The sequence below is a fragment of the Brachycentrus maculatus genome, unplaced genomic scaffold (assembly GCF_059751285.1).
Source record: "Brachycentrus maculatus isolate JH-2025_06_01 unplaced genomic scaffold, ASM5975128v1 h1tg000096l, whole genome shotgun sequence".
Taxonomy (NCBI): domain Eukaryota; kingdom Metazoa; phylum Arthropoda; class Insecta; order Trichoptera; family Brachycentridae; genus Brachycentrus; species Brachycentrus maculatus.
In genome coordinates this window covers 676,764-702,234 of record NW_028280850.1, presented here as the reverse complement: position 1 = coordinate 702,234, position 25,471 = coordinate 676,764, and the positions used below count along the sequence as shown (strand labels likewise).

The 25,471-nt window shown below is 33.0% G+C and overlaps 1 protein-coding gene across 3 annotated transcripts in view; it reads right to left on the bottom strand.

Moving 5' to 3' along the window:
- The window catches only part of Men-b (NADP-dependent malic enzyme b, mitochondrial), a 41,383-nt gene extending 15,912 nt beyond the window's left edge, over positions 1-25,471 (bottom strand). For all 3 annotated transcript variants that reach the window (XM_088258443.1, XM_088258442.1, XM_088258444.1), the window contains exons 1-9: positions 25,165-25,471; positions 16,420-16,594; positions 13,921-14,079; positions 7,546-7,727; positions 6,736-6,916; positions 5,795-5,923; positions 3,037-3,219; positions 1,909-2,134; positions 977-1,119 (exon numbers count right to left, since the gene is read on the bottom strand). In XM_088258443.1, the coding sequence (XP_088114569.1) occupies positions 977-1,119; positions 1,909-2,134; positions 3,037-3,219; positions 5,795-5,923; positions 6,736-6,916; positions 7,546-7,727; positions 13,921-14,079; positions 16,420-16,594; positions 25,165-25,337 (1,551 nt within the window). In that variant the 5' untranslated portion in view covers positions 25,338-25,471. The remainder of the gene's footprint in view (positions 1-976; positions 1,120-1,908; positions 2,135-3,036; positions 3,220-5,794; positions 5,924-6,735; positions 6,917-7,545; positions 7,728-13,920; positions 14,080-16,419; positions 16,595-25,164) is intronic.

Below are 25,471 nucleotides of genomic sequence, written 5' to 3'. Positions count from 1 at the left end.
AGTTATAGAAAGACTAGCGGTAACCGTTTGCGTAAATAACTTGACAACTTGAGATGGCAACACAAGGGAACTAAAAATACGCAATTTTAGAGAAGCTCTATCTTATAGTTGTGTCAACTTGTTATATGAAAGACGATTAAGTCTGAGCATCCCAGGGCTTACAACCTGGCTCAGGCTTCCATCTTCTTTCATATAAAAATAACGATAGATGTTTCGTATCAAGTTTAGACAGCTATAATATTGACATCTCATCCGTAGGGTGAATAATCCAGTGTCTGATATAATAAATAATATTAATACTAAAACATTATTCGTTGTCGATGACCTTTGAAAATTTTTGACATCTCATCAAAGATGAAGAAGAATATGGAAGTCTGGGCATTTACGGGGCTGACGACCATCATAGGCTGGTTTAATTGATCACTTTACACACGTGTAACATTCACCAATTCTACCCATTATTGACAACCATACTACTCAAATTAGAAGTTCTGTATATATGAACCAATTTAGAAACCTTGTTCTTGAATCACTAGAACTTCACTTGAGACATCTATTGGTGAGATGTAAAGAAGCTTTTTATTCAGGTTTTTGTTCATATATACAGAACTTCCAATTTGAGTAGTGTGGTTGTCAATAATGGGTAGAATTGGTGAATGTTACACGTGTGTAAAGTGATCACTTAAACCAGCCTATGACGGTCGTCAGCCCCGTAAATGCCCAGACTTCCATATTTTTCTTCATCTTTGATGAGATGTCAAAAATAATATGAAAATAACTCCTGTAATTGGAGATAATCCAGATTTTGTGAACAAGTATTTGGACACACTCAAAATGTTGTTTGAAAATTTGCAGCTTTCAAAAATGTGTTCGGTTTTGTTTGATGCGTTTCTGTAGTTCTTCATACGTTACCATTAAGTGTATAGAGTCACAAGTTATAGAAAGACTATTCTAGAATAAACAAGACATTACTGACTTCTGTGTGGGTGTAGGCTGCCTCAGCGGTACATTCTGCCTTGTCCGTAGGGTTGGAGAGAGCGAATATGATGGGCCTTTCGTTCAGCTTGGCCATGGTAGACAGGACTTCAGGGGTAAATGCACCGCTAGCGGCAGACGCTCCTGTAAAAAGAAAACAATGATTCAAATACCGTCAACATTGAACGCAGGAAGAGTCAATAAAATCCATGCAATTTTTCTCTTTCCTTCATCCATAGCTCGAGACACTTGTCGCCAGCAACAACAACCTTTCCTGATGAAATTATTGTCAACTAGATTCAGCCATTTTTATTATTCATCAAAAAAATCGAGTCCTTACTTATATTTTATTTTATAATTTAAAATTAACAAACTGTGATCTGTGATCGAGTAAGTACGTGTTTCATTTATAAGCAATCTTCTGATGAGTCTAAGAGAGCTAGGTATTTGTAGAAAGTTCCCACTGCATTCCCAGATCTGATACAGAAGCGTCTAGGCTTTCAGACAGACCTTCTTTTGCATTGGCAATTTTTGTTTTATGAACTAACTTACAAAATTGAAAGAAAATTGTATCCCGCTTTTACTGTGAATTTGCATTACATTTTAGAGCTAGGCATCAAATCACACAGATAATATCTAGCACTTCAATATAACTAAAACCTTAAAGGTGGGGACTGACCGGAGCATTTCGTCGTAACGTAATGTCGTAACGTCGCTTGCGGCGAGCATCCCGACTATGGATGGAGCACTCAGATCGCTGTACTGGCTATACGAATGCTCGCATCGTAACGTGTTACGTTACAATGAAATGGCTCCGGTCAGTCTCCACTATAATAGACCTCATTTACATTTCAGTTTAGAGCCGACTGGTAAACAGTCTACTCTGAATCCCGCACTGGTAAAGATATCATCAGTTATCAAGTTTTCGGTTACCGATAAGACAACTGGGCTTGATCCTGTCCACGAGGCGGCTGAGGTCGGACTCGGGCGCCTGGTCTTTGGAGAAGGCGTTGGCCGGCCCCCCGGGCAGGCCCCCCGCGCGGGAGGGGCACAGCAGGCCGTGCACGTCGGCCATGTAGATGCGGTCGCGGGCCTGCTGCTCCGAGAGGCCCTCGTGCTGCATGGCGGCGCACGTCAGGTTGGCGATTCCGGTGGCTGCCTGGAATGTGTGGAATGATTGATAATTGATTGAACGAATACACCTTGGCTCTGTTTCTATAGGGTAAACTGAAGTACAGTTGAACTTCACAACAAGCTTCTATGAGACTTTTGTGTGTTAGGGAATATAAACTCTAGACAATCCACACTTAGGTCAGCTTCTGAATCTAGTAGAGGAAAATTCTTTGAACTCCGATACCAACCCGGCACCAAGTTTGAAGACCAAGAACCAAACGCCTTCTCATTTGAAGATAATCCAAAATCCCAACCAGTTTCGATCATAACTGAAGAACTATTTATTTTAAATCCCCCATCCTTTCCATTAAATTAAATTGAAAAATTTCATTATTGATTTAACAGCCCCACACATATGAACTTACGTGATACATACGGTTTTTCTTCACCATTCAGCGCTAACCCATATGACCTACACGCAAAAATATTTAATGCGTACCGGATACACTGACAATATTTTGTGACAACAAGCATTGTGATTTTTTGCTTGCTTATAAAAAAAATATGCCTGAAAATAACCCGAAGGTAGGCTGGTTAAAGCAATTTTCTTTCAAGCAGTACTCCTGCTTTTTTTATATCGGTGGAGTGTTTTCAAACACCATACGGTACTTGAAAATGATGCGGAATGCATAGAAACACGTGTCACAGTAGATTTTAAGAAAAATTCTTATTTACTGAGGAAAAATCAAATAAAATGCATAGATATATAGACCACAAAGTGATTGCCAAATCATTGATGAAATTTTTTTTTTTTTTGGCTTTTTTCGGGAAACAAACCAGGACTCCAAGACAAGGAAACCACATTTCAATCAAATAAAAAAAATAGTGACAGACAGTTCCCCGGCTTTTGATCATCCAAGGAAAGATATAGATTGTGAAGGTCCTCACCCCTCCAGCGCCGAGGAACAGATAGATGTTCTCGCTGATCTTCCTCTTGGTGACGCGCACGCTGGCCATGAGCCCCGCCACCACGACGGCCGCCGTTCCCTGGATGTCGTCGTTGAAGGTGCAGTACTTGTGGCGGAACTTGTCCAGCAGGCGGAACGCGTTGTGCTGGGCAAAGTCTTCAAACTGAAATGAGAATATAAATAATAACAATAATAATAACTCTTTATTCCAGCCTGACTAAGTGGTGGGTGCAATACTTAGTCAGCCATATTTGTTTTACAACATTTTTTTTTAAATTGAATTTAAAATTACAATAAAAAAGAGATAAAAAATAAAGAAAAGAAACCGCGAAATAATTTTTTTTTTCGGAAAGATGTAGTAGTTGAATATCAACCAGCTCGCTGGCAAACGCAGCACTGTGCTCCAGTGCCGCCACATGTCCAGCCCCCATCTGATAATATCACAATTATATTAGTTTGTTTGTAGATTTTCCGTTTAATTTGTAGAACTCCATTTTAATTTATGTATTAAATTTCAAATCAAACACTGATTTTTTTTAGTACAAACGAATGTTTGAAAATGCCATAACTAGGTGAAACAATTGTCACAAAATTGATTTTTGTGTTTTTTTAACAATAGAATAGAACTTAGTGTTTGACTCAAAAAAAATCAGTGTTTGATTTAACATTTAATACATATATATATTTGTTTGTTTGAATGTTTATTTATTTTTAAATCAAGTTTTCCAGTCTCTGCAAAACTGCATTCTATTCCAAAAAACTCTTTATAAATAGACACTAGAGTATGAAAAAAAGAAGTTATCATTAATGTTTTTGGCACTCACTTTGTATTAATATCTATCCATTTTTTTGTTTAAATTTTGCTAGGTAAATACCACTTTGTCTTAACACATTGTTTGCGGGAAACGCTTAAAAGCGTCTTCAACATATTATTGGTAGAGAGCGAGAGACGCTTATAAGCGTTCTAATTGCTTGCTTTTGTTCATGTTACTTTAAGCCCAATGTTCACATTTTGTTAATATTTGGATTAAATTTTATTGTTGTTACGCCAAGAATAAATATATAATATCACAGCGCCCTTGAAGTAGTATTTTACAATAATGGCGCTATAAAAATTATCTCAAATCAAATATTTTTTGTATGGAATATTATCTCAATATGTCAATGTGGGATTACTTAGTACTTCAATGATCAATCACAGCTGACATAATAAAATGGGTATTTTATATTTATGACTTATAAATAGGGCTGAGATTACATTTACTGATCAAAAATTGAATGAAATAATCCATCATATCATCAATAGACTCTTGATGTATCAGCTATTTACATCTGTCATTTTATATTGACAGGTATAAATATTGATAAAACATAATCTTGAAAGATAAGTAATAGATTTGAACCAATATATGCGACATTTACTATCGAAACACGGTATATCCTTTTTCTTTAGCCTTGAAATTTAAGACAAACGTAAAAAATTGATCTCATATTAAAAATAGACAATTTGTTATATATATTTTTTAAATGTGTGAAAATAATTTTTACTAGCAATGATGGTAAAGTCATAAATTTGTTCCTTTTTTGTATATTTAATTTGTACCTAAGAAATTTTCTTCGCCATTTTTTTGAGGCGTACGTAATAATTCAGTATTTTTACTGGAATAGAAGGAAGATTTTCAAAATTAAATACCATATAACAACAGTTGATTTGTTGAATTGTGTTTAGTTGTGCATTGGTATTAGATTTATTTTTAACCCTACATAATTAAACATTTGTCCACGCGATGACAGCCCTCTCCGAGAAAGTCAAGTGCACTTACTTCCCCGCACCTGCTACGCTTTATTTACTTTCCTGATTGGTGCAAATCGTTCATTGGGTGATGCGATTACAATCACACAATAATCAGGAGGTGACCTACGGCTATATCGCCATCCGGTTGACGAAAGTTTAGTTACTACGTTAATTGTTCGTAAAGGTATGTATTACATATTATGACATCAAGGTCATGATAAAAGATATTCTTGGTGAGTCTTCAGACCCTGAAATCTCTGTTCATTCGGTGACTAATGTGCGCAAAATCTGTTAAAAATGCCATTTGTGAATCGCACAATATTGACATATCGCTCACTCCTTTCAAAAACGTCATAAATCAAAAAACTTGATTTTTCAGAAGAAAGTTTTTAAAGTTTAAAAATATAATACAATGTATCAAAAATAAATATCAAGCCACTAATTGAACTTTTTACTGTGCAATAGATCTTTTTAGGTAAAACCCGAATGTTTTTTCTGCATTTGAAAAATATTTAGTATATTTAAAAAAAATAATTAAACAATACCTTTTCTTCAAAATGCAAAAACATCACTTTCCGCCCTGTAGCGGGTAAATATTAAGTTAAAAATATGCCGCTTTTGCTGAGATATACATAGTACATTTCTGGGCATTCCGTAAACATGCACAACTAAAAAATTTCGATGTTTGATATATGAAGTTGTTGAAAAGAGTGAGCGATATGTAGAAGCTGTGCGGAATAGTAATTTATTGTTAAATGTCTCTTACATTCATTCCTAATAAACCAAACTTAAGTGTCTTGTAACAAGTTTATATTATATTTTTATTAATTTTCACATTCTTAATTGCGTAGTCCGCCCGACGAAAGTTTAGTTAATACGCATCTACAAATATAGTTAAACTAGGGTTAATTGAGTAGAGAATTTGATAGATTGAGTTGATTACCTGTATCAATGTGTTTTGCCCGTAGCGCTTGATTACTCCCCTCATAAATTCATCCACAAATTCATCGTACTCTTCACCAGTAGTGCGTTTTTGTCTCAGTCCAATATAAAGAGGGTCTTCTAGAAGATTCTGAAAAGAATTAAAATCGAAAGGTCACCAAATAATTACATTGTTTAAAATGAGTTACCGATTATGTAAACTGAAGTAAAAAAATATAAAGCTAAATATACACTTTCTCAACTGATGACACCACAATCGGCCATACTTCAGAATCTATTGAAATGCTACAAATATGTGAAAGGAATGCAATACCATTGCATATATACAAGATTTAAAAATTAATGGAATACGGATATTCAATAATGGTCAGAATTGTGAATGTTACACAAGTGTATAAAGTGATTATTTGAGCCAGCCAAACACTAGGTCGTTAGCCCTGGGATGGTCAAAACTTCAATTTCACCCTTTTTGCAGCAAATATTTTCTAGAATATAGCAAAGGTTAAAAACAAAATTATAGTGCGGTGCCCCGACCAGCCAGGCAAGCATAGACAAGCACGACACGGTCAGCGACCAGATAACAGTAGCACATAGACAAATATAGAGAACATAGACGAGCGTGACGTCACCATGCGGAGAAGAAGACGACTCGTTAAATAGCCGAACAACAAGGAATTTGGCCTTCTTATCTCGTCACTAGGCGCCACCGCACCATGTCTACATCGAATTTACGCACAACGTGTTCACGCACCGATCAAGAGAACCGATCCGAAGAAAGATGAACAAAAGCACAAGCAAATCCAAGCCAATCATCCGTTTTATATGCTAACTGACGTGCCGGATGGTGAAATTCCGTGTAATGCCGTGTAGTGCACAAACGCCCATAATCCGTTGTCTAATAAATCATAAATTATCAAAATTCAGAAGATGAAGAGAACTCACCTCATTATTGGTGCCAACATCCAGGGTGATGGGCAGGCACTGGTGGGGCTTAATTCCGGCCAGCGCCGTGTATAGGGACAGTTTCCCTACGGGGATACCCATGCCGCAAGCCCCCAAGTCTCCCAAGCCCAGGATGCGCTCTCCGTCAGTCACCACGATTGCCCTGACGTCAGGCTCCGGCCTAAAACGAGCATTTCAACACATTTTAGGTCTGTCCAAATCCCTACTCACAAATCTGGGTTTCTCTACTTAAGGAGTTATTTTCACATTTTGACATATTCTTCTTCATCTTTGTACAGTTGGTTATTCCTTTAAATACATACAGGTTATTTCATTGCATGCATACAGGTTTAAAATATGAATGCAGTGCCCTATGCATCATTGGAGCGAATAAAGGTTAGAATAAGATACCTATAATATTGAAACATTCTACCATACAAAGATCCAATTGATTAATTACCATGTTAATTGGTTATACTACATATAATGTACACTACATACATAATATAATCCTAACTGTCCATCAAACCTCCTCCCTTAGTATTCCCCTCTACTCCTTCCCAAAACTCCCTTTTTCCTTTGCCATCCTTATTATCATCAATTTGTAATTTTTTTTTAATGTTCAAGTACTATCTACCCTCTGATTGCAAACAGCTATATATATGGTATCAAACGTTTTGATCAATATCACTAGTCTGTTTTTGGTTGGTTAGAAGATACTGGTTTTAGCAATAAGCCCGCCAATGTACTTTTTTTCTTTTCTGTACATGAAGTTTAAATAGATAAATAAATAATGAAGTACATGCTCACCAGTTTTTAAGTACGTTGTAGACATGGCCCTTATCATTGATGGTGATGAATAGGCCCCTTGGCCTCCTGTATATAAGGCCAAACTTCTGGCACGCCAATCCCACAGTCGGGGTGTACACAATGGGAAGCATCTTCTCCACATTCTCCGAAACCAGTCGGAAGAATAATCGCTCATTCCTATCCTGTAAGAGAGACAATGCATTTATTTTTTTTAATGTCTCATACATAAATTATAAATAAGCTTTTAATAAGAAAAGACAAAGACAGTGAATCTGGCATTGATCATATAATGGTTAATCATATAAAGTCATCATTGATATAGACAAAAGGCTTTGCTGGGAACCTCATGTAGCGTATTTGGTACCAAGATTACGAAAATTAGCACACATCGCTCACTCCTTTCAAGAACGTCATAAATCAAAAAACTTGATTTTTCAGGAGAAGGTTTTTAAAGTTTAAAAATATAACACAATGTATTAAAAATAAATATCAAGCCACTTATAGAACTTTTTATTGTGCAACACATCTTTTTAGGTAAAACATGAAGGTTTTTTGTCCATTTGAAAAATATTTAATATATTTAAAAAAATAATTAAACAATACCTTTTCATCAAAATGCAAAAACAACATTTTCTGCCCTGTAGTGGGTAAATATTAAGTTAAAAATATGCCACTTTTCTGGGATATAGTACATTTTCTGGGCATTCCGAAAACATGCACAACTGAAAATTGACGATTTTTTATTTATGACGTTCTTGAAAGGAGTGAGCGAAATGTTCTTGGTGCTGCGTAGCATACTTGATCCCTCCATCCTCAAAGAGGTTTATTACGCTCTGTTCCAATCTATAATTCTACATGGAGTTATTGGCTGGGGCGGAGGTGCCAAAACTACGCTAGACCCAATTTTCGAAGTACAAAAACTTATCTTAAGAATCATAAATAAACGTGTCTCGACACACCCATCCAATGAACTATTTACAAGCTACATGGTACTAGACGTACGGCAACTGTTCGTCAAGGAAGTACTGATTCCCTTCTGGAATAAAATGGAAAAGGTAAGAACGCAACAAATTATTCGAACCCGGGCAGCATTAAATAAAAACTATATTGGCCCAGCCGTTAAAACAAGTTTTGCTCAAAAAAATTTTTCATTCCTTGCGCCAAAAATATTTAATTTGCTGCCCGAAACCATTAAGATTTCCAGGAGTGATCAGGTCTTTAAGAACAGTGTCCGTCGATGGTTGCTTAGCATTGGGAGGGACAAGGTAGAAAGTGAATTAATTAAAGTCCAGGTGTAATTGTCTTATTGAAAATCCTTTAAACTGTAAATTATTTTTGTATCTCCTGTATGTTATGTTTATAATCTAATAATCAAAAAAAAATTTATTATTAAAAAATAATATAAAAATTGTATTAACATGTAAGTACTCGGTTCAACACAGGCCATGCCTAAAGAGCCGTAATACGTATAATAAATGTATATATGAAATGAATATGTATATTTGAATATATCTATGTATTATGAAAACAAATAAATAAATAAAATAAGATAAATAAATAAATTGATTAATCATAAATCATTAAAGTCATCTAATCATGTTATTATTGTTGCATACTTGTCAATTTCTCACTGCACTAAACTGTACATACTGAATATGTTTTCTCAATATTATTAATATTTAAAGCATTTACTTTGTGGTTAGTCATTTTTACTTAGTTATTTTTTTTATAAAAACACATGTCACTCACTCCTTTCAAGAACGTCATAAATCAAAAATCGTCAATTTTCAGTTTTGCGTGTTTTCGGAATGCCCAGAAAATGTACTATATCCCAGCAAAAGCGGCATATTTTTAACTGAATATTTACCCGCTACAGGGCAGAAAGCTTTATTTTTACATTTTGAAGAAAAGGTATTGTTTAATAATTTTTTAAAGATACTAAATATTTTTTAAATGGAGAAAAAACTTTCAGGTTTAACCTAAAAAGATCTGTTGCACAGTAAAAAGTTCAATAAGCGCCTTCATATTTATTTTTAATACATTGCATTATATTGTCAAACTTTAAAAACGTTCTCCTGTAAAATCAAGTTTTTTGATTTATGGCGTTCTTGAAAGGAGTGAGCGATGTGTAAATAGTGCTATGGTAGTGAAGGGTAGTATTGTTTGCATGCTGTGGTTGTGATTGACCTCACGAAGAGATGGGTACGTCTCGAAACCGGTAGACATAAAAATCTCGGTGAGTGGTTATTTACTAATATTATTAACATTTATGTAAAAAAAAAAAGTTATATACATATACTTATTTTATTAACATAAATTGATCGTATATTATATTATATCTTTATGTTGTTAAATTTGTAATTTGAAAAAATTATTTTTTATAATGTAAATGAATGTCTTGTCACGGGTTTGGCCTAGTGAGACGTAAAAAGTAATAATAAACTAAAAAATAAATAAAATAAAATAAAAAAATTGTATCCTGGCATATCTCCATTGCACCAAGTTAAATTTATTTTTTTATAACACAATATTTTTTTAAATACCAAGATATAACAGCCGATTTGAATTCAGCTCATTACCATTTAAGGTAAACAAAGCAGTTTAAGATATCAGAAGACAAAATTTGATGTAATTTGTAAGCAGAATTGTCGACAAACAACTTTTGAATCGTCAAACATTTATTTTTATTTTTTAAATCATTTTTGTGTGCACAAGATATTAAAACACAACGTAAATAAATTAAAATCTTCTAAGCATGTAGAGTGAATTCATGAAAATTTCATATCATATAATTTGAAACATAAAAAAATATTTTGACATACTTGATTTTTTTTAAAGTCTATTTAAATCTTTGTATCCAAATATAAGTTTCAATCCTACTAGGGTTTGTTTCAAAGATTTTCAAGTCAATAACTTCTTCGTTTATATTGAGACATATTGAGACAGTTAAAATACTTCTTATGTGTTTAAAATCAGTAAATAGATAAAGAAGCATGTACTATAAAAAAAGAAACAATAAACTCAGATGTGCATACATGTTTATCCATAAAAGTCTTAGGGTCATAAATTTAAAACACTCTGTATACAAGCAATGCATCTGCGTGAGTGCTATGTTCATAGAAACTTTAAGTGACACATATGTACTATTTTTAACATACATTTAAGATATATTTTTCTGTATCAGTAATTTTTGTTGCATAATTTTTTCTAAATTGAATTTTAATACAATTTTGGCAGGCGATTTTTTCATCAACCCTGACTTGAATTAGTATACTAATTACGGTCGTATTCTAATCACAAGTAACCGCAAACCCAACTCCAATCTGTACAATGATTTTTGGCGCCTCACATTGTACGAAAAGTATCAAATATAATGCTTATAAGCATCTCCCGCTCTCTACCAACAGCATGCTAAGGACGCTTTTATGCACTTTATAAAATTAAACAACTTTGTTTTAACCACTTTTTTATTATTAGTACACTTTTAACCTACCGGTTTCGACAAGAACCTTGTCATCATCAGGGTTTATTAAATTGTAAAACATTTAAAAATTCAAATATTCATAATTAATTACATTCCCTTACCAAAAACTTCCACACACTCCGTAAAAAATCCTAATTTTGGAAAGGGAATGTAATTAATTATGGGTTTATTCATGTTTTAGAATTTAATAAACCCTGATAAGATTTTTGTCGAAACTGATAGGTTAAACGTGTACTAGTAATAAAAAAGTGGTTAAAACAAAGTTGTTTAATTTTATAAAGTTTATAAAATGTGCCACAAAGTATCTGCCAAAAACATTCAAGAAACGCTTTTATGCGTTTCCCGCAAATAATGTGTTAAGTAAACAGTACTGAACTTCCTCATCGGTTATAAATTCTAATCAACAGTTTATTAGTTGAAAAATTACAAACATGCATATATTTAGAAAGTATAGTGAGATAAAAACATTTCCTGTAATACTGAAGTGAGTGCATTTGTTTGATTTCAACGTCAGGGTCTTCACATAAAATTATACAACGGCAGAGACACTTTCTACTCTATTATACAACTAGTGTTGACCTTCATGAGTCGGCTCAGTTCCTCTGACATAAGCCAGTGTCAAATGATGGAAACGTTAAAAGCAAAGTATTAAAAACAGCCGTACTTGATAATGACTACATTTGGTAATAAAAAAAACTCATAATAGTTTTAAATGTCCAGAAAAAGACATGGCGTGATGAGATATGCATAATACTTGAAGTGGACAGGTCAAAAGTCGAAATAATCTTTATGTATGAATAAAAAAAAGTGGAAGAAATGAAAAATGATCTGAAAATTGTGGTTTGTTTACCACTATAATAATAAATAAAATAATAATAATAATAAGAATATAAAAAAAGGTATTGTCACATTAATAATTTTTGTACTCAATACGGAATTTAAATTATTGTTTTGGTAGGTTCATATTTTCAAACAATTGAAAAATCAATACGTAATCCATAGAAATAAAATGAATTCCCCGAATAGTTTGTGAAAACTAAGATAATTACTCTTTTTATTGAAGTGCTTCTGGGAATTCTGAACAATGACATATTTCCAGCTTTGCTTGTAACCACAACATGACATTATGGTAGGCCACAGTGTAAATATGTTAATTGAGCAAGGTCAAATGACATAAGTAGGATACAAAACATATGATATGTGCTCAGTAGCAATGTGGAAATGGCTAGCTGTTACTTTTTCAGTTACCAGATTAGGATGGAATTTTATTTATTGTTTCGATATTAACTTAGTGGTAAGACATGTTACAATGATTAAGGAAACACTTGTTTTTATACCACTTGAGTTTTATTAAAGACTACTAGTTTCGGAAGCTAAACTTCCATCGTCAGGTCTGAATAATAGCTAAAATATATAATTGTTCTATAAATAAGAAGAGGGGAAAGTTAGGGGGAGGGGGTTAGTAAAGGGGCGGAGTATGAAAACAAAGGAAAAATGGAAAGCAAAGGTGAAGAATTTTGAAACAATATATTATTTAATCAATTATTATTAGGATTTAGGTTTTTTTGGATTTCAAAATTTTTAAAATTATTCATAATTTGGCCTTTATGTGGAACAAGGTGTAATAATTTTAATTTTTGAGAGTGGAATGAGTGATTTGTATCTATTACGTGATTTGCGAATTCCGAAAAATAATTACTAACAAGACCGCTACGATATTCTTTAATTCTAATCTTTAAATTTCTCGTGGAATAGAATTCATTACCTTTTCACTGTTTATTTCTTTACAGTTTTTATTTCTATACTGCTTAAGTTTTTGAAGTCAAATTGTCAACTACATAAGGAACTAGAAATATGCAATACGTAACCAAATTTGTACAATGATTGGCGTGATGAGCTTTAAATTATTGAATCCAAAAACCAAATAAAGTAACGGCTTCTTTTAAAGGAGTTGTCATTTAATTTGATGATCCATGTCTAATGGACTATTTTACACTGTGTGAAATCATGAGGACATTGATTATTTAATATGAAATAAACACATACTCTTCTACTTTTTTAAAAACTGTTTTAATCATTGGTATAAAAACTGTCATAGAAATTATTTTTTTTAAGTAAATAAGAAATATTAAAAAACAAAAAAAGCAACTAATGACTGAAATGTTCAGCAGCGTATTTCACTTCAAAAATAGTAGTATGTTTTTAAATATAGGTCTGCTACAAATTTTTACTTAATCATTTCGGCTTGTCTTAGAAAGAATTCTGAGGAATAAGAAAACTGTATTTCGATATACTTAAATAAAAAACACAAAACACAAACAAAATTCTATTTATTGTCTTCAGACACTCGTAGTGAAGTGAGGTTGCTGTTTGCTTTGATATCAACGCGCTTGCTTTGGGTAATCCTACTTTGAAAAAGAAACCAAGTTTTATTTGCACTTTTGAAGTTGTTTTTTTTTTAATCAACTCTAAAATTAGAAAACTGCATATAATATTCATTGACCAGATTTTTGTTCATTATAACCGAAGTTCGTTAAATGGAGGTCCGTTATATCAAGGTTTTCATTTTTCATTTCAAACCCTTATCCGCACCCCAATGATGCATAGGGCACTGGATCATATAAACGCAGTGTTATCTTGATCATTAACACATGAAGGAAAGGTGATCAGCCCTCCGCTTCAGGTACCAGTCCAGGGTAATATGAAGGAAAGGTGATCAGCCCTCCGCTTCAGGTACCAGTCCAGGGTAATATGGAATACATATAAGAGTGAAAAAATCACTTATATATATTTGACCACCCTGGGAATCGAACCCGGGACCTCCAGAACGGTAGCGGAGTGTGCTGACCTTACACTATCGAGGTTTTACCGTAATACAATTTCCAACTAACCTGGAGTTCGACCAGGTACAGGTATTTGTTCAGATCATCCTGGTATCTCTCCAGAGAGATCCGGCATATTTCCAGCTGCTCTTCTTGCGTCTTGAACCGTGCCGGCTGTAGGCCATGGATTCCCAGGGCCTGCCGTTCTTCCAATGTAAAAGCGAGACCCTGTAAAAGTAGATAAATAAACAGTATGATTTCAAGTAAGAACCTGGTACAAACCGAGTTCATTACATAAACACTTACAAGTAAATGCCATTTGAATTAATGTCTACATATCTTCATATAGAATTTAATCCAATTTTTATAAACAAGAATAAAAAAAAATTAAAATTAATTTATTTTAATTAAAACCCTTATCAGCACCCGATGGTTCATAGGGCACTGCATCATTTAAATGCAGTGTTACTTGATCGTTAACATTTGAAGGAAAGGTGATCAGCCCTCCGCTTCAGGTACCAGTCTAGGGTAATATTAAATAAATATTAGAGTGTAAAATCACTGATAATTATTTGACCATCACATCCCCCCCCCCCCCCCCCCCAGGGAATCACACTCAAAACATTGTGAAGAGGATGTAAAACTGTTGTAAAAAATAGTTTAATAAAATTTTTAAATGGCATTTTCAGGTGTCTTATTTCAAATAATATTTTGATTCAGAATTTAATACAAAATATGAATAAAGTAACATTTGTAAATTGAGAATGACAAATATTTTGACACGCTCAAAACATTGTGAATAGAAAAACTGGTCTAAAAATTATTCTTCTTATTTTTTCAAACCCTTATCTGCACTCGATGGTGCATAGGGCACTGCATCATATAAACGCAGTTTTATCTTAATCGTTAACACATAAAGGAAAGGTGATAAGCCGTCCGCTTCAAGTACCAGTCCAGAGCAATATTGAATAAATATTACAGTGAAAAATCACTTCTTTTTATTATATATCAGATTAAATATAAGTGGTCTACAAATCACTTTATAATAAATAAAACCCTTATCCGCACCCCAATGGTGCATAGGGCACTGCTTCGTATAAACGCAGTGTTATCTCGATCGTTTACACATGAAGGAAAGGTGATCAGCCCTCCACTTCAGGTACCAGTCCAGGCTAATATTGAATAAATATTACAGTGAAAAAATCACTTATATTTATTTGACTCCCCCTGGGAATCGAACCCGGGACCTCCAGAACGGTAGCCGAGCATGCTGACCATTACACTACTGAGGCGGACACTTTAATAAAAAGTGAAAATGATTCTGAATGATGATAAAAATGATATTATTAGTAACATTTTCATGCCAAATTTTCAATAAAAATATGAATAAAGTACCATTTGTGAATTGAATTCTGAATACTTGTACTGTTATTTGTGATAAAACGCGATAATGAGTAGATTAAAACATAATTTACTACAAATTTTTCGAATATTATCGACAGAAAAATATTTCAATATAATCATACTGTAATTTTGTATTTCCTCCTAGCTAGGCCTTGAACCACCGCGAGTACATGAGGGATATACTAATTGATTGGCAACCATTGGAGGTGTGGCATTGCCACGTGCAATGCCTAACAATTTTGGTACATCTATGTAATTGTGTCACATTACTTTTTTTTCTTTTTTTTAATTCTTTTGCATTATACAAACATGACATAGATTCAAATACAAAAAAATATGAATAAAATATAATTACAAAAAAGATCCCACAAAGGCATGGCCTGTGTGTGGGTAAACAATATAATTTAGGTCATAGTAAAGGACACTGGCAAGAATACAGTAGATATTATTAGAAGTAGAACAAGAATAAAAGTGTTAATATAAAATACAAAATATCTATCAGAAAACAAAAAATTAAATTAAATTAAAAACTTAACATAAAAAAATATGAAAAAGCAAAAAGTTAGTAAGCATGTACTACATGAATTGATACGTCTACAAGAAAAAGGAGCTTAAATCTGTCTCTTCAATAAACAATCGAAACAAAATTTTAAATCTATACTTGGAATAAAAGTTTTGTATACTCATTTTATATAGGTATATTATACACTGCAAAAGTTGCATAGCGTAAGAAGCATTATGCTTATTATTTGCCTATATACATATGCATATAAGTTTCAAAAGTTTGTGTCGGGTTTTGGTCCCGCGGTTAGTATCGCGGACTCTTAAGTCAGAGTTTCTCGGTTCGAACCCACTCTACCACAATTTGATACCTATTTCTAATAGTGAGCCGCTTAGGCTCACAGAAACAGTATGAAATTTAAATATTTGTGTAAATGAATAAAAACTCTTATAAGGACCGTCAGTCCATTTAATCTTCACATTAGTTTGAAAATACCATAACTAGGCGAAACAATTGCCACAATAATTAATTAATTTTTATGTGTTTTTTAACAATAAAATACAACTTAGTAGACTCAAAAAAACTGTATTTGATATAACAATTAATACATACACCTAAGATATTTCTATACTCTTCTCCATCTATGTTGGGATATGAATTACCTTGTTGAGCCGGGGGTCCCTCAAGTGGTCGATCCCCATGACCATGGAGGGACATATGATGTCTCCGGTGACCTCATGATAAGGCCGGGTGGAGGGTGGGGGCACAGGTCGACTCGCGCACGCTGGACCGCTCCACGGCACGATGGCCGAAAGAGCGCCACTCGGTCCGCGGACCCTGATCATAAAGAATACCATACAAATATTAGCAACAATGCACATAACTTAACAAATAAATACTTCTTCTGTTTTGAATATTGAAAGCATTAACATTCTGGATAATTGTTGGGTAATATATCCAAAATAAAACACGGTTTTTGTTGGATTGAATTCTACATTTATTTATGTATATTTTAATATGTGACGCGTTTCGTCTTCTTAGGACATTATCAAACACAAACACACATTGAGTGTTTAATAATGACCTAAGAAGACGAAACGCGTCACGTATTAAAATATACATAAATAAATGTAGAATTCAATCCAACAAAAACCGTGTTTTATTTTGGATATATTACCCAACCATTCAATATGGAATTCTACCAACTGTCTGCAGTTACAATAAATTTGTGGATCATATTGATATATTATTTTGAGAAATAAAAATACATTGTTTTTTTATCCATTCACATTTTTACTAACCAACTAGTTTCGGCAACAACCTGTTGCCCTCTTCAGGGTTTAATTTATGACTTCAGGGTTTAATTTATGTTTACTCATAAATTAAACCCTGAAGAGGGCAAAGGGTTGTTGCCGAAACTAGTCATGTCAGGTTCCTCTGACATCGACTACTACTTGAGAGTAATTGTCCTTGTCTTGGACAGCTCTAAAGAGTCCTGATCCCCGTCCAATCTCGTATATTCCGGAGCCAGGAAATCTGTCTTCTGCCCACACCTCGTCGACCCTCTATTTTGTCTTTTATGATTAGGTGCAATAGCTCGTACTTCTACATACTACTCAGTGTTGCCATATATACAGATTTATCTGTATTGATACAGATTTTAGGCTGCCTTTACAGATGACAGATTTTACTCTTAGGTAGTACTTTTAGTTTTATATAGATTTTTGGAATTGGACATAGTATATGATAAGACAGAAGAATGAAAATATGTGCAGATTCGAGCATGATTAATATTTGATAATAAGTAGGTGAGAATTCGTTTTATATTTGGGTGCATTATTTATTATTGGGTAGGGTACTATTTTGTCTTGTCATGGAACATTGCACAATAACGCAAGTTTTTCAATGAACTACCATAATTTATTGGTTCTAAAATTTATTTTTTACAGATTTTGGGTTATTGATTCTATACAGATTTCTAGACTGTTTGATTCTGATTTTTTGGTTTGGCATATCACTCACTCCTTTCAAGAACGTCATAAATCAAAAATCGTCAATTTTCAGTTGTGCATGTTTTCGGAATGCCCAGAAAATGTACCATATCCCAGCAAAAGAGGCATATTTTTAACTTAATATTTACCCGATACAGGGCAGAAAGTGTTGTTTTTGCATTTTGAAGAAAAGGTATTATTTAATAATTTTTTTTAAATATATTAAATATTTTTCGAATGTAGAAAAAACGTTCAGGTTTTACCTAAAAAGATCTGTTGCATATTTAAAAAATTAATAAGTGGCTTGATATTTCTTTTTAATACACTGTATTATATTTTTAAATTTTAAAAACGTTCTCCTGAAAAATCAAGTTTTTTGATTTATGACGTTCTTGAAAGGAGTGGGCGATATGGCAACACTGATACTACTAACAAACCAAACAACTAATAAACAAATACTACTTTAACATTTTGAATGTCTCCAAATACTTGTTTACAAAGCTTGGGAGTTATTTTTTACATTTTTGACATCTCAACATAGAAGAAGAATACGGAAGTGTTCTTCGAGATGTCAAAAATGTAAATACTACTATTACAAACTACCACCATCACACCGTTCGCTGCAGGGGTAGTAAGAGAAGACAGAATGTCACACTTGTCTGTCCTGACGTACACTCACAGCTTCCTTCACATCCATACATCTAGTCATACATGCCCTCCGTTTACAAAGACTTTTGACATGACCAGGTTCTGATTGATCTGGTTTTGCCAAGTCTTTTTTGGCCGTCCTCATTCTGTTTTTTCGTTTACATTTGCCAAATATACACTCTTAGTCATTCTCTCGATATCCATTAGCTCCGCATGCCCATATTACCCTACAGTACTTTTCTTAATCTATTCAATTACCCCTAATTCAGGTAAACATTCCTATGAAATATCTCTAAAAAGAGACAAGTACATACAGTATCGAATAGATTAATTGAAACAAAACTTTTTTGTTGTATATTCGTAAAAAGTTTTGTAAAATCTTTTGTTTATTAATAATCACAAATTAATATTTAATATGATCTAATTTGGGCTGCATCAAAGATTTTACTTTTCTTGGCATCTATTATATAAGGTTTTGACACGTAAATGCCATTTTTTACGTCTCGAAACCATACCTGAATTATGGACAAAATGAGCTTTTTCACCGTAGTGCAATAAATTTTGGAGAGATGATTCTTACAGATTGCCGATAGATTTTCAATGAGGTTTATGTCTGGCAAAACTCTTGGCCAGTCCAACACAGTTTATTGTTTTTGTGTGAAAAATATCATCATTTTTTTGGATTTGTGGCAGGGGGTTAAATCCTGCTGAAGTATTCCATTACCATTTGACCTTCGTTTTTGTATCTTTGGTAGTATCTTTTCCAGTAGAATTGGGTGATACTTCTCGCTTTTCATCATCTTAGTCACTGAAAGAAGCAGCCCTGGTCCATAATACGAGGAACACCCCCAAAACATTTTTTTAGAGGGTGTTGAAAATACGAAAAAAAAGTTTTGTTTCAATTAATCTGTTCAATACTGTCCTAAACATGGTAGATAATAAAACATTATCTTTCACAGAAATCAATGATTAGTATGATAGATATAAGAGAATCAATCAAGTGATAAATTCAAGGTTAACTTTTCATACTAAATAAACTTCAATAGATTTATGTATTTGTTGGTTTACATCCATATTAGATGAATTTTATCAATATATCTGCTCTGAACAAAACAATGTATTTAAAGGAACTTTACAACATTTTGAGTGTGTCCAAATACTTGTTCACAAAATCTGGATTATCTCCAATTACAGGAGTTATTTTCATATTATTTTTTGACATTTCATCAAAGATGAAGAAGTATATGGAAGTCTGGGCATTTACGGGGCTTACGACCGTCATAGGCTGGTTTGAGTGATCACTTTACACACGTGTAACATTCACCAATTCTACCCATTATTGACAACCACACTACTCAAATTCTTGGAAGTTCTATATATATGAACCAATTTAGAAACTTTGTTCTTGAATCACTAGAACTTCACTAGTGAAGTTCTAGTGATTCAAGAACAAAGTTTCTAAATTGGTTCATATATATAGAACTTCCAAGAATTTGAGTAGTGTGGTTGTCAATAATGGGTAGAATTGGTGAATGTTACACGTGTGTAAAGTGATCACTCAAACCAGCCTATGACGGTCGTAAGCCCCGTAAATGCCCAGACTTCCATATACTTCTTCATCTTTGATGAAATGTCAAAAAATAAAGGAACTTTATTGATAATTACGATAAAGCAAAGTTGATAACATTGCATTGTATTTTTATACATAATATTTTTACAATGAGAGATTGGCATAAAATAAATAGACTTACATATGATAAAAGATTGTGAGGTGGAAATATAAATAAGTGTAGTGTATTGTTTACATTTAATGGCAAACGGACCAAATGTGTTCTCAAGAATTAAAAGACTCAGAGGGCATTCGTCATCAATAGAGTATTAAGAAACTATACAACATTTATTGTATGAACATGCTTCAATATATAGGGTGTTTTTTTAGAGGTGTAATTTCCCGCAATAAATTGATGGTGGCACCTGCCGTGTGGCATATTGCGCCATTTTGTTGAAACCACAGCTCTGTCACATCAATGCCATTCAACTGAGGTATGAAGAAGTAGGTAATCATAGTTCTGTAGCGCTCTCCATTGACTGTAACATTCTAGCCAGCATATTTTTAAAAGATTTGAGCCAATGATTCCACCTGCCCATAAAGCACACCAAACAGTGACTTTTAATGGACGTAATGGGGTCTCGACAAAGGATTTTGGTTTTTCTTGGGCTTATTGACATAGCCATTCCAAAAATGTGCCTCATCGATGAACAAATTTTTGTGTTGAAAAAGAGAATTAGCTGAATATTGTATTGTTTTCGGCCCATTCACCGAACCTACGACGCGCATAATGGTCATTCAGTCTATTCATGGTGAAATGGCAAAACGAACTGACTACAAATCAACTGTCAACTGTCAAATTGACAGTCTGTAGAAATAATGCTGCCAGTTTAAAAACCATACCTCTAAAAAAAACACCCTATAGTTCAAACACTTCTGACCAATAATTACAATCATGATAATACTTTTCTATTAAGGTTACGCAATCATATTACTTTCATTATCAGATAAAAATCATTATGTTTCATATCACCAGAATCAACAGGGATAATTGTATTGATAACATCTTTATCTGAAAATGTAATATTTTTCTATATTGTGTGAACATGTGATCATAACCAACCTGCCGATGGTTATGCCTGTAGGAAGAGCTACCGATATGTTGAACAATATCTCATTGGATATTGATCTGTTCCATGTGTCTGAAGGAGTTTTCCCAAGCGGGATTCTTCTACACCTTTAGCAATAGTTCTTGCATATATTTTATTTTAATGTATACAATTAAAATTTTTAATAGTTTGTAATGCATTTTTTCAATATTATTCAATATTACCCTGGACTGGTACCTGAAGCGGAGGGCTGAGCACCTTTCCTTCATGTGTAAACGATCAAGATAACACTGCGTTTATATGATGCAGTGCCCTATGCACCATTGGGGTGCGGATAAGGGTTTATTATTATTATTATTAATGCATACATTATTTAAATAAATTAATTGAATTGAATTGAATTGAAATTTAATTTAATTTAATTGAATTGAATCAATATATTTTCAATATCTCATTTTTGTATTGGGTAAATATTTTTAAGTTATTTGTTTTTTACTGTTATTTTTTACTGTTATTTGTCACTCTAATATTAATTAAATGGCCTGGGATGGTATCTGAAACACAATACTGATTACCTTTCCTTTACGCAATTAATTGTATCAGTAATATTTAGTATGAGGTTAAGAGATTAATTATGGTAATTTATCTTTTTATACTGTATTGGTATTTCACTTGTTATTTAGTAAAAATTTAGACACAAGCAAAATACATATTTTGAATATTTATTTTAAGGAATTTCAGATGGGCCTCATTGAGGTTTATTTGTATTTGTGGGACCATAATATTGGATTGTAACATTTTTATGATAATGATAACGAATGATAATAAAAATAAAGTATTTCTTTATTCCAATATGACAAAACAGCTAAATGTATATGAATAATGCTACAATTTACTGAACAAATGATAATAATATTTTTTTAAACAGATTTTATATCTGAGAATGGAAATCTTCAAAACACTCATTATATCGTTTGCAAACATAATGAGTTTTCCTCCTACAGTTTATTGTACTTTTTTGAGTGATAAAGCAAGTCTTTAAATAATTCATTGTAAATTTGTAAGATAAGTACCTTTTTAACAATTTGAGAGAACTTTTTAGACCTCTTATATTACTATATGACTATTTTTAAGACCTATTATGAGGGTTTAAAGTAAGAGAGGGTTAAATGGTACTTATACAAGAGACAAATTTTAACTTTTAAGGCCTCTTATGAGGGCATTTTTTAAGACCTCTCATAAGACTATTTTTAAGACCTATCATGAGGGTTTTAAGTAGGAGAGCGTTAAATGGTACTAGTACAAAGGACAAAATTAAACTTTTAAGACCTCTTATGAGGGCTATTTTTAAGACCTATTATTAGGGTTTAAAATAGGAGAGGGTCAAATGGTACTTATCCAAGAGACAAATTTTAACTTTTAAGACCTCTTAAAGGGCTATTTTTAAGATCTCTTATAAGACTATTTTTAAAACCTATTATGAGTGTTTAAAGTAGGAGAGGGTTAAATGCTACTTATAAGAATGGTGTTGTAGAGAAAAAAATTAACTTTTAAGACCTCTTATGGGGGCTATTTTAAAGACTTCTTTTTGAGCTCTTATCAGGGCTATTTTTAAGACCTATTATGAGGGTTTAAAGTAGGAGAGAGTCAAATGGTACTTGTACAAGAGACAAATCCAGGGCATTTGGCGGTATGTCGTGTTTATTTTTGACACAACATGCAACGACCACCTAATGTTTTATTTACAATATGAATATATGCCCGATGCATTTTGGAGCCGTTCCAAAAACGGCTTCAGTTTACGCACCTGTATGCCGGGTATTGGCCGACAAACGTGTCTGATAATCTTCGTGAAGTGTGTGAACGTTAACTTTTTCAAATGACAAGCGAATGTAGACATTAGCACTCGAGTGTGGTAAACAACATATTTTTAGACAAAAAGGCGACAGGAAACAGTGTACAAATTTGCCAAAACTATTAAAATTGTCATGTGAAAAATGTGAATAATTTCGCTTATAAAAAAGTGGTATTGACAAGTGTACTTTTGAAAAATGGAGCAAGAAAAAAGTAATAAAACATATTTTACTGAACGTCACAAAAATATTTTGTTTTTATTTTGCAATTTGTCCAAATACTGTAATGGTCAGCACGCTCGGCTACCGTGCTGGAGGTCCTGGGTTCGATTCCCAGGGGGGTGGGTCAAATCAAATACAAGTGATTTTTTTCTCTTATATTTATTCAATATTACCCTGAACTGGTGGCTGAGGCGTTGGGCTAATCATCTTTCCTTCATGTGTCCCTAATGATCAAGACAAAACTGCATTTATATGATGCAGTGCCCCATGCACCATCGGGTGCGGATAAGTGTTTTTAAAAAAAAGTAAAGTTGAATATATTATTTGCGTGCAAAGATTTAAGCACATTCAAAATATTATTTATCACCCAGTATTCAATATTATTTAAGTTGCAACTTAATTTTCTCTAAAACCGGGTAATATTTGACGTAAACACCGTTTTTATATTGAAAAAATAAGTTTTTCTTCGAAATAAATATATAATTTTGAAAAGAAGAGTTATTAAAAGGTAATGAGTTATAAAAAATTATAAAAATATTTTTTCGACACATTCTAAAAAACAAACAAAAAATCAAATATGCATTCTTTAAAAAAATGGGCGTAACCTGACGGCCGGCTATATGCGTTGCCGGAAGCTAACTGAGTTTAATTATTGCGAGTTTGGCCTTAAAACATTTGTTTCATGTTATATTCTATTCTATACAAAGTGGCAACTGGCAACTGGCAACTTTAATAAGCTTAGTATATATTTAATATTATTTACGAACAAGATAACACTATATTTTCGGATTCAGTGCTTTCACCATTGTAAAAGGGAGGATAAAAAATTACAACATTCTTTAAAATATTAGTGGGCGTAACATCGTATATTTTTTTTATTTTATGACAAAATTGCCAAAATTCTCGATAAGTGAAAATTGGCAATGCACAAAAAGTATATTTTTTAAAACTTGGCAAGTAGAAGGATCAATGCAGTGATTTTATACCTTTTTATGATTTCGTAGAATTAACCAGCTTTATTTTAAAATCACGGAACTCGAAAAAACAGCAACATATCGAGTGAAACTACAATTATTTATTGAAAAAATTAAGAAAAAATACATTTTAAAGTAATGGTGTAGTTTCTGACTTATTGGAATCGAAACGTATTAATTTTCCAGTTATATTATCAAGGGGGCGTGTTCCCTTTATCGTAGGTTGTTATGAAACAAAATTATTTACTCATTATTTGATAGAAAATATTTTCAAAGTAACGAAACCGGCGCAAAAAATTGAATAAAGCTCCTAAAGATTTTACACAGAAGAAATTATTATCAAAAAAGGCAGTGAAATTTGATAAATAAAATATAAGGATAGAATGCAGTAATTACGTATTTATTATTTTTCGTCTTCTATTGAAGATTTTATTTATTTATTTAATATTTTTTATTAAATTTTTATTTTATTAAATCGAATACTACAACGTCCCAAATGATCTGTTATAACAAAACTTTTTTCGAACGCACATTTTCAAAACGAATATAAATTTCCTATTTAAAAATTCAATCGATTTGAAAATTTGACAGTTTAATCTACTATCATTCATACAGAGATTTAACTATATAATTATTTCAAATAATTAATTATAGAAACGAAAGATTGCCTTGTATACAGAACTGGGAAGCGTCTCTTTAAAATATTTATAAATGTTTTTATTTACTGTCATTATCCTATTACATCATACCATGTCGTAATTATTTATGACTAAATCCGCCGGTGGGCCCCTACTCACATTATTCAGGCACGTTAATAACGGTGTCCAGGAAAACGGGAAACAAACTTACCCATTATTATCGAGGTCAAGATTATCAAAACATACCAAACATACATTATCGATCGCAAATTGCTATTTCCAGCTAAGTCAAAATGTACACTCGACACCGCTGACACATTTGCACAACACTGTCAAGAATGAAGATGAGCAGATTCCGCACTTTAGATGGCCGGGGGGCGGATTTTAATTCAGAAAATCGCAAATATTTGTTGAAATACTTACAGAAAAGATCTAGGTATGACAGTGAACATTTCGCCGAAATTGCCGTTCCATAAGCGATCAGCGCTCAGCTGATGACTGAACTTGCGCTGTTCGCGCCATTCGCACGCCTGCGCACCACGCACGTGGTTTGCGAATTTTAAGCCAATCAGAATTATGTCAGTGGTTAAGAACATTTTATAACGAAAATATTTATTTTGATGACTCGTAAAATTAAAACTGTTATTTTCTACATTTTAAATGCTAAAACTTTTGATATTTTTTTGACTGGATAGTAGGAGCATTAGAGCTCAGTCGTAGGATAACCCTC